The following is a 10348-nucleotide window of genomic DNA, read 5'->3' as shown; positions in this document are numbered from 1 at the left end:
GGCTGGCTGCTGGCTGCTGGCTCCTGCGCGTAGTGTAGGGCGATGGATGGATTGGATGGATGGGTGGATGGGTCTCAGATCTCTCTGGCAGAGTCTAAGGTACGGATGACTGGCGCTGGGAGATCAGAGACAAGAAATCGCAGGGGGGACATATCAGTGCTGCGTCAGATATCATTTCCCCAATGGCCTGAAAATAGAAGACGCTCGGTCAGCTGTTAATAAGAGAGACGGGAATCTATCGCCATTAACGGCCATCCGTCCCTACTCCGTCTTCCAAGTGCTCCATTGTTTGGGCGATGGATTGTGGATGGATGTGATGGGAAGGGGTGGATTGGACATCATATCAGTTTTTGGCCCCCAACACTCATCACATGCGATGCGCATAGAAGTGAAGAGAAGACAACCGCAACAGCACCACACAATTGCTCAGAGGCCCAAGGGGAAGAGAGTGGGCACGACACAGAGCACCATCGGCTCAATTGTCAGCCCCAATGACCGTTCATCCCATCGCAACCGTCTATTCGCCCGGCACACTGAAATTGGGGGCCCAATTGCATCCTATAGGGCGATGTCTCTTGCCTCCAATTGCCAGCACAGAGAGAGGATAAAAACACAGCCCTCAGCCACAGTCGGTGTTACCGTCTCTGCAGCCCTGGAGTTCGGGGCAGATGCCAACTTGGCCTAGGGCAGAGGGCAGAGGGTAGCATCATTTCAAGGCTACTGTTCATCTGGGTGGATTCGCTTGTCTCGGTAGCGTAGAACAGTTTAGTGTAGTACATCGAGAGAGGAGGCTCCATTCCAAATGCCCATAAGTGAAGAGCCCCGATCGCTGGTTTACCGAGAGACAGATGACGAACAAGGGCAGAATTACATCACGAAGGCTGCCTCAAATCTCTCAACTGACTCTTTCAAACTCGTGGAAAATCCAGTTTTGTGTGTATGCTCATTCGTATTATCTCCACATCACATCGTATCAAAAAGAGGGTGTCGTCCTTTTTTTATTTTGTATTGTCCCTGAACCGAGTCACCGGGGCCATCTTTTTGGGTGACCGATGTTGCTCAACTTAGGTAGAGTTTGGGATTTTCTATACTTGTCGCGGCACGGATCGCCCTACCAACTTACCCAACTAGGGGATTGGCCTGGCTGCGTTGCTTGGCTGCCACCCGCTAATCAAGCACCTACTGGGTCCTAGGCCCTTCCCGCACGCGGGGCGAGGCTTGGGGACCGAGCTGAACTCGTCTATGTCCCTCCCTGGCCAAATTCCCATTGCTGACATCTTTCTCTCGAACCGGTTGTTCTTCCTTTCAATCGTACAATCTACAGACTCTACTCCGTTCGAACAATCGATCCAGGTCCTGGAAATCACCAGAAAACCCGTGTCGTCTCGATTCCATGGCCGTCCTGCGCGTTAGGTAGCCCCCGATGTCCCCTCCGCCCAACGGCAGCCGCACCCGCACCCGCACTCGCCGCATGAAACGGTCCCAGCCAGGTCCAGCATAAACCACATCCTGCCGATCCTCCCTCTCAGGGGAGCGAGAGACGCGTTGCCGCGATGGGCTGCTTCGTGAGTTGCTGTGTCCCTGCAAATGAACAGTTCTGTTCTTTGTTGCTGTGCAAGTGAAGAGCCTAGCCGGGTATCTCAACTACAAGGCTCGCTCACTTACACGACCGAGAACAAAGAGACAGGAAGCCTGCTCGAAGAGAATCCAACGCTGACACCCCATCCCCCTTACGCAGGGCCATTCCTCCCGCCGCCGCAGAAAGATCTTCCGGCGGCCCACGATGCCCTCGTTCAAGAGGCCGCAGCACAGCCTCTCCGTCTTCCGCCGCCTCGTCGACACCACCACCCTCTTCAGCCCGACCGACGGCGGCTTCCACCGCGATGTCAACGGCCGCGGGCCCACCCTCACCGGCCTCAACCACAAGCTGCCCCCGCTGATGCCCGCCGTGCGGAGCAAGCTCGAGCGCATGTTCAGCGAGCTGTGCGGCCTGAGCTTCCGCTCCACCCCGCTGCTGTCCCGCGACAAGTTCGAGGCCTTCCTGAACACCACGCAGGGCGGGCTGGTCGCGCCGCTGGAGCTGGAAAAGTACAACTTTGAGCAGTTCCTGCAGGTCTGGTATATCAACTACCGCAGCGCTGTACGCCGGATCGAGTGTGGGGAGAAGGACCTGTCGAAGCCAATCTCGAACTACTTCATAAGCAGTAGCCATAACACCTACGCCATGGGAAATCAGCTGTACGGCGAGAACTCGGCGGATGCGTACAGAAAGGCAAGTTCAAGGAACATCATGAGAGATCTGGACATCTGGGCTAATCATGTTCTATAGGTTCTCCGGGCCGACTGCAGATGTATCGAAATCGATGTATGGAATGGAGATGTGTCAGGGTCTAGGACACCGAATAGATCAAAGTCACCACACGATCACAGAAGACACCTCTCATCGTCATCACTCCCTGCCGCCGCAGTGGCCGTTATTGAGTCGGTGGACGAGAAGTGGCATAAACTATCAGGCCGCCCGAATCATCACCATAGTAGAAGCCCGGATGGCAGCCAGGTCAAGCTCTCTACACCAGCCAGGGACAGTGGCACATGTCTAGACCCTAACGCAATCAATGAACGACTCGGAAGACCAAGGACGTCCTCAGGGTCGGGTTCAAGAGGTAGATCGAGGTCGAAATCGAAGCACAATGCCCATAAGCACGAGCCTATCGTCACTCACGCAACTAAAGTGCCTGGCGCAGGCAACGTATCTTTGATGAACTCGGTCCCCTTCAGAGAGGTCTGCCAAGCCATTAGAGAGACGGCCTTCACAAATAACAACCATCTGCCCATCATCGTTAGCTTAGAGGTCCACGCGGACCCGGACCAACAAGAACTCATGGTAGATATCATGAAGGAGGAGTGGGAGGGTCTTCTCCTCGACGAGCCCTTTGATGCTTGCGATCCAAAAGCACGGCAGCCCAGGCTCGATGAACTCCTTGACAAAATCCTCATCAAGGTGAAGAAGACCCCTGCGAAGGCGAGTGTGCCCAAAGGCACACAGCTCTCGCTCCCCACCATATCATCCCTGGAAGAAGAGGGCTCCGAGGACGAGTTGTCGCCAGAGGCGAAGAGCCGTAAGGTTCCTATCTGTGAAAGTCTCAGCAACCTCGCAATCTATACCCACAGCGAGCACTTCAAGCGATTCGACACAATGTCGGCAAAAACGCCGTCGCATATCTTCTCGATCAATGAGAATAAAATCCTGGAACTTCATCAATCGAAACACAAGGAGATGTTCACACATAATCGCGATTATTTCATGCGAGCTTACCCGCATTCGTTCCGAGTTGACTCTTCCAATCTCGATCCCTCGCTATATTGGCGAAAAGGCGTCCAGATGGTTGCTTTGAACTGGCAGAAATGGGACGAGGGAATGATGCTCAACACAGCCATGTTTGATTCAGAAAAAGGCTGGGTTCTCAAGCCCACAGGCTATCTGAGCAGTGACACGTCAACTTCGCAAGCTGAAGCACACCCCCATCGGACATTGAACCTTAGGATCACGGTACTCGCCGGGCAGCACATACCTCTGCCCGAGAGCAGCACCAACAACAGTACAAAAAGCCTCAACGTCAGCGGCGTCAGTGGAGCTGACTTCCGCCCGTATGTCAAGTGCGAGCTGCACGTCGAGAAGGATGAAGAGCGTGCAGGGAGGGCGATAGAGGGTGGAGGCCGCGCACGCGAGGGCCAGTACAAGCAGAAGACGAAGAGCCGGGAGACGAACAACCCGGACTTTGGCAAGGGCATGGTGCTCGACTTCTGCAACATTCCAAAGGTGGTGGAGGAGCTCAGCTTCGTAAGGTAAGAAAGTTGCTTTTTCCATGTCCTTTTGCAATATCGTCCCGCCCATCCATGAAGGCACTGCCCTGCTCCGGGTGCCGTACCCTGCCAATGAGAGCGCGTATTCGCCTGGAGCATGGCGTCGGCCCTGACCGCCTCCGTGCTGTTGATCCCCGACACTAGGCGGTTTCCTACACCTGTCTGGCCATTGTCTTTCAGCCTCCGGATGCGTGAGCGGAAATGACGTGAACGGGAGGAAACTGCGGCTTGAGTTGTCAAGTGCAACGCGCCGCCCTCCAGAGTGCGGTTAGCCAAGCCTTTTTGCTGTGTGTCATCTCCAAGCGGACGTCTCCCGCAGACGCCGGAAGGCTGCCCTCCATCACCCGTCAGTTCTCAGACATTTCCCGAAGCTTTACGGGCATATTCGTTGACCGCTTATCTTGACGATCCCCAAAGGTCACTTGATAGGCTGGGCGTTTGCACCCTGTCCCGCTATCTTCATCAGTAGTCCCATTCCCATCCTGCATTATGTACAGATTTGGGAAAGCTCGCTGACCGTGGAAACAAATGCTATAGGTTCAAGATCGAAGATGAGTCCAAATTCCTGCCGGTTGGCGAGCTTGCAGCTTGGGCATGCATCCGCCTTGACCGCCTTCAGCCAGGGTACCGCTTCATCAACCTTTTAGACGCAAAGGGTAACCCGAGCGATGGAAAGTTGCTGGTGAAGATCGAGAAGAGCATCCGATAAGAATTCCTTGCATGATGTAGGGCGATCGACGAGGCGAAGTCAGAGGTATCAGATGGCGACAGACTCATCTAGATCACTTGACTAGATTGTCACACCGTCGGGTAAGGACCACCGATATTGTCCCGTAGTTTGATGACGGATCTTTTGTATACTAGGGAGGCACGAGTTTCTCAGCGTTTCTTCACTTCCTCAAGTTTTGAGGTCATGGGACCAGGCCATATTTCCAAAGCAATCACCTCGGATGGAGTTGGCGCAGGGTTCTGCTTGGTATAGAATGCCTTAATGATTGGCATGCACTTGTTTGAAAGCCGATCTGGACTTAAATTGCTTCTTGGTTGACACCCTCCTGGCGCGCGAAATAAGAAGATCAGATACCATCGTCATGATCTCCGAAAAGAGACATGGCACGTAAATTGGATACCCAAATTTGTTTCTCCTTGTCCCAATTCTCTGTCAATAAGGCATGTCTCAGCTGTAGGATCGCTGAGGGTGGTGTGATTCAAGTCAGGTGTTACAATACTGGCCATGCATGGAACACAGCAGAGACCGGCCAGTCACGGGAACGGAGAGTGTGCCTATTCGTGAAAGGCCCTCTCTCTTCAAACAATGACAGCTTGAGAAGGCAAACCACAGCATCGTCGAATTCCTGCGAAGGCACTTGCCGTCTTCAACTGCCATTGTCTTTTGTCTCGCATGTCGTGTGACAGCAAGAGAACCGTCCAGATGGTAAAAGCTGACTTTGGTTGCCTCCTCGTTTTTCTTTTGGCAAGCCTATCAATCTCCTGTCTGTCTCGGGTGCGCGGGGCAGCTAGAGAGCAGGGTCCTTCCACGTATCGTGAGCCCTTGCTTGTCAACCTCATTCGTACGGTGATGTTTAGGGCAAACAAACTTTCCCTAAGCAAGACAAGTCATGAGGTAAGACATGTGAGAGACCACTGAGTCCAGCCTCCAGAATCAAACAGAGTCCTTGCGCACGAAACTAACGTGGCGCTGCCCTCCTTGCATTTGCAAGCCTCGGTGATATCGGGTGTCCCCACAAGGCAAATGGTCCGTGAAGTTACTTGCTTTTTCGTCCATCCTCCTCATCCCATGCAGCAACAGAAGCAGCACTGCAGCAAATAACAGTAGCTCTCCGGCTGATCGTATCCTTGCTCCCGAGGAGAGTCCGTAAAATAGGGTTCGACAAATAAAGATGAATGGGGCGGCTGGCACCGGACGCTGTATCGCCAGCCTCCAGCTCCGAGCCTAAGCTGCGCGTGCTATTCAAGATGCAGGTGTAGCTTTGCAGATCTCGTGACTGACAACTTTCGGCCGGGCTAATGTCCTCCACCTGGGGCTATTGTATGCATGTGCGTGCTAAAGCACCTAAGAACTTAGACTGAGCTGGTATGCGCCCTAATGAGAGGGGCGAGAGACAAAGGAACGGAGCCATCCCCAACCCATGAGTTCTTGTTTCGTTCTTTTCCTCCGTTTGAGTACATGCCAGTAAGTGACTACCGAATTACGTGGGGTTGGCTGCAGGTCGATCATCTCTCAGCCTCTCTCTTGCAGGAGGTAGCAACCCCAACCTCCTCAACTTCGAGTGACAATGGGCTTCTATAATTTAATTTACTGGGCTTGCCGGAAGACTTGGAGCAGTCGCTTTGCACACCTGTTCAAGCTAATTATTAGCTGAGTCTAGCTTTAGTCGAACCTAGAAATTCAAAAGCAATATCTTGGACGAAATTGGAGACGGCACGCTGTGAGCCTTGTCTGTAAAGGACTTTTGAACGTGGATATTGTACCCCTCTGTGATCGACACGAATGAGCCGAGATGGCAACGATGCCCTGTAGATGCTCTGGATCAAAACAACCAAGGGATGAAGACACAACGTGCGACATGCATGCGACTCTGCTAATCTGAGTTTGACAGTTAGCCGGTCGTGTCCGACACTTTGCTACCATCAACATGTAACAAGATATCTCGCTGTCTGATGAGGCAACCAGCCGAATTGGTGTGACCTCGGCCGTTCACTTCCGACGGGAATGTCTCATCGGCCAGTGTGAGCATGCCACGAAATGTAGTTTGCGCGACCATGCAGTTGTGCAAGTGTGTGTCTCTCTGGTCGAGGAAAATAATGCAACACAAGCGAGTTCGAAATGGTGACGCATGTGCTGGCGTATGGCGGTGTACATGCGTGTAAGTGAGTGAGGGTACCTTAGCGAATACAACCCGGTAACGACGTTGCATCGCTGCACGGGAGGGGAGCATCTTATTCGTTCCCAGGGCTGTGGTTCACCCTGCGAGGGGCCTGCGAGGGACCCGATCGACAAGCTGGCTGTGCCCAATCAAAGCACAGACTTGGGCTGCGGCAGACGCCTATTTGAGGGTCACACTGCAGCTGAACGTCGACAGAGACCAGTGGGAAGATTTAATTTTATCCTCCGTCCACCTGGCGGCTTGATGCTGGGACATTGAGGACAATTTTCGCCTTGTAGCCAGCCCTGGCTGATCTGGACTGGGCTGGCACGGACGGTTGGGTGGAATAGCTTAAACTGCGGCGCCGCTGAGTCAATCGATTCAGAGGTCAGGACATTGTCCAACCGATCGCGAACAGCGATTATCCCATCTTCCAACAGGTAACGACACATTCAACAATCATCTGTCTGGATGAAGTGTTGCGATCTTGCTGCAATTGGTGGACACCATTGAGATGATGAGATTTGACCAGCGAATAGAGACGAAGCGCAATTGTCGGGAGTCTGCATCAAACTTGACAAGCTGTCTGCTCGACCTCAGCTAGCGTTTTTGTGATGTCATGTCTCACTTTGCTCGTGCGCGCCTTGGCTGTTGATATGACTGACTGTCATGTACCGATGTTGTATCAAAAGTGGGCAGACCGACAAGCCGTCCGCCTTTGCCTGTCCGCATATCGGAGCGGTAGGCCGCACAAGTGCACCAAATGAGACGTGCCTTGAATCAAATGAGTGACCCGAACACGATGCCCCCGTGCTTAAGCAAATAAGATTGGATCATGTGAGTCGAGGATGCGCTCCTTCATCAAGGAAGCCGCACGCGAAATACATCCGGGCGAATTATTTGTTCAGGACGATCTTGTTCCCCCTCGACATGTTGCGTGGGGGTGACAGAAGGAACTCATTCCCTGCCACCTCTATTACTTCCCCGATTTGCTTCCTGCTTGAGGATGAGCAGGAGGAGGGAAAGGATGCCGAGCGTGAGGCTTCAAACCACCAAGTTAAGCCGGACCCACTTGGAAATACCTGGACGGGAAAAAATGATAGATCATATCAGCGATTTGATCCCTCGCTTCTGTAAGGACCCCGTTCGCGGATAAACGGCATTTTCCTTTTCCAGGTGGTTTTTCAGGGTGCGCAACTCGCAGTAGGAAAAAATCTGATTGCAAGCTGATCATGGTGCATTGTGTCAAGAGAATGTTGATGGTAGTGATGAAAAGCCCTATCAGCAGTTGTAAGGTGCCCTGCCTGCCGCCAATTCGCTGAGTGTATCAGAGACAGGGAGGGGTTTTTGTGAACCTCATTGCCGTCTCACACTCTCTCAGCTCCCCTTGCCAGTGTGTGCGGAGCCAACGGCAACTCCCCGTTGTTCCAGCGGGCAGAACGGAAACACAGGAGTATCTGTTATTCCAACGACAAGTCATAACAGCCAGCTCCTTTTCAATGCGGGTGGACGCAGCACACTGTGATGTTAGAGACTGCCCTGTAATTTGGCTGCCATGAAGTTAGACTTGGACCCCACGACAGGGAACACGGCCACTTTCGTTTAAAAAGACTGCTATAAGTAAACTCGGGTGGATGCTGGACTCGGGAAAGCAAGCCAAAATGGGCATTGCGGCTGCTCACTTCTGCCCTAAACCGGTACTGGATAGGCTGAGCTCCAGGGGATACCGCCTCGCGACAGCCAGGCGTTTGTTCTGATAATAGTAAAATTAGTCTCTAGCAAACAACACCCTGCCACATATGCGGTCGGAATCGTGCCGTTTTGGAGCTGGACCGATTGTGGGTGTCTTTTCCTGGTATGCCTGCCGGCTGCTTGAGGGAACAAACCGAAGCGCTGTATCCGCAACAAGAGGGTCAAGAGGGTCATATCCCCCAGATTTCTTACAGCTGAGGAGAGACAGTCTTCAGGGGTACGGGCATCGCCGGTGCATCACTGGATAGGAGGTCTTCTGAGAAGAGATTTGGGTGTTCTCCACCTCGATGATGTTCGCGGTGTTGCAGAACCTGGAGACGATTGCTACGCACGGTACTGTAGCATGTGGAAGCAAAAGAAAAGAAAACCAATAATCCAGTGCCAGACTAGACCAGCAATGGGGGTTGTCCAGCGCTCGGTCCCCACTGCCCTGCTGCTGCGCTAACCTGGGGGTGCGTGGCGTCATAAGGAAGCCAGCCGGCATTGACCTTGCTGAGTGAGACAAGACGTGGAGTGACTTGACGGTCCCGAGAAATCATTCTGGACCCAGGGAGGTAGGAGGAGTGGCCATGCCATGCCATGCGGAGGGTGGGTAGGCCAGGGAAGACAGCCAGACAGACCAGGGCAACCCGGAGCAGCGGCTTGTCGCTGCGGTGAGTTTTCGGTTGCCAAGCGTTGACAAATGCGTTGAAGTTGCCCGGCTATCAAGAAAACACCAGACATCGGCTCTTGATATAAGACAGCCTAGCAAGAGAGTCACGCAACGGCATATAAAGAAAGCAGCGAGACCGAGGTGAGGTATCGCGGCCTGCCTTTTTGGGAGAGGGGCAAAGGAACAGCAGGGAGGGCAGATCTTAAGTAAGGCGTGAAGAGCTAAACTATCTGCGGCAGGAAATGCGGTTCGCTCTTGCTTTACTTAAGAGGTTGCGTGATGTGAGGCAGGTGCGGGTGAGAACTTAGGCATGGTATGGTAAGAGATGTGTAAAGTTAGATACCGTACCAAACTTGCTCCAGGTATGGTAGCTATCGATGGTCTGGCATGGTCTGGTCTGGTACAGCAGGTACGGCGTTTGCCAGGTGAGTGGTGGTGTATCATAGGAATGGCAAGCACGACGGGCCCTCCAATTCTAATTAGTTTGCTGTTCCAGTTCCCGTTCCAGAGCCATCCCATTCCCATAGATGTCCAGGTGTCAATCGGTCATGCGCTGAACCGACCACTAAGATGGGGTGAAGCCTATCTTACGCTTCAAGGAATTCAAAGAAGGAGGGTTTGACGGGCTGAGAAAGTGGATGATATGCGCAGGGTATGGGAGCTATTGGGGTTCGAGCAAGAAGAAACGCCGTGCAGCAGCAGGGTCGTCGATCAAAGCGCTGAAGAAAACCTGGATGGTCGAGCCAGGGCTGTCACAAAGCCGGTACGGCACTGCAATGTGGAAACAAGTTGCGAGCGAGAGCGAATGGGTGGTCTCGTTGGTTCGGCTGGTGTGGGTGCGTTGCCCGAGTGTGGGTGCATGTGTATGCTTGGGTTTGTAAGTGTGATAGCGTGTGTATGTATGTGTGTGTGCGCGTGCGTGTGCGTGTGGAGGAGGATCCAAGGAGCAGTAACAGTCGCAGGACGATCAACGATCGTGCAGGATGCCCCCCGTCAGTCGTATCATCAGGTATCATGACAGCGACTTGTCGCCGGTTGCTGTGAGGCATTGGACCGCCCTGGCTCAAGACCTCTCCGGGCAGTGTCCCCATTGGTCCCAGTTGCTCGTATCGGGGGCATAATCAGCGCGGCACAGGCTTGCTGCAGGTCTCGATCGAATACCACTGCGCCGCGGCATTGTACGGTGGATTCT

The 10348-nt window shown here is 53.3% G+C and overlaps 2 protein-coding genes across 2 annotated transcripts; both read left to right on the top strand.

Moving 5' to 3' along the window:
* Window positions 1–1783: 1783 nt before the first annotated feature.
* UCRPA7_2800 (putative 1-phosphatidylinositol- -bisphosphate phosphodiesterase 1 protein) lies at window positions 1784–2329 on the top strand (the record flags this gene model as incomplete). Its single annotated transcript, XM_007915436.1, has 1 exon — window positions 1784–2329. One exon carries the CDS (start codon window positions 1784–1786, stop codon window positions 2327–2329), a length of 546 nt encoding a protein of 181 aa, XP_007913627.1.
* A 429-nt stretch (window positions 2330–2758) lies between these two features.
* Window positions 2759–4573, top strand: UCRPA7_2799 (putative phospholipase c protein; the record flags this gene model as incomplete). Its single annotated transcript, XM_007915418.1, has 2 exons — window positions 2759–3846; window positions 4402–4573. The coding sequence occupies 2 exons, from the start codon at window positions 2759–2761 to the stop codon at window positions 4571–4573; spliced, it is 1260 nt and encodes a 419-aa protein (XP_007913609.1).
* Between the last annotated feature and the right edge of the window lie 5775 nt (window positions 4574–10348).

Source organism: Phaeoacremonium minimum (genome assembly GCF_000392275.1).
Source record: "Phaeoacremonium minimum UCRPA7 unplaced genomic scaffold PA7_03_scaffold_212, whole genome shotgun sequence".
Classification (NCBI taxonomy): Eukaryota; Fungi; Ascomycota; class Sordariomycetes; order Togniniales; family Togniniaceae; genus Phaeoacremonium; species Phaeoacremonium minimum.
The sequence above is the reverse complement of the archived record's forward strand: the minus strand, read 5'-3'. Positions and strand labels throughout refer to the sequence as shown.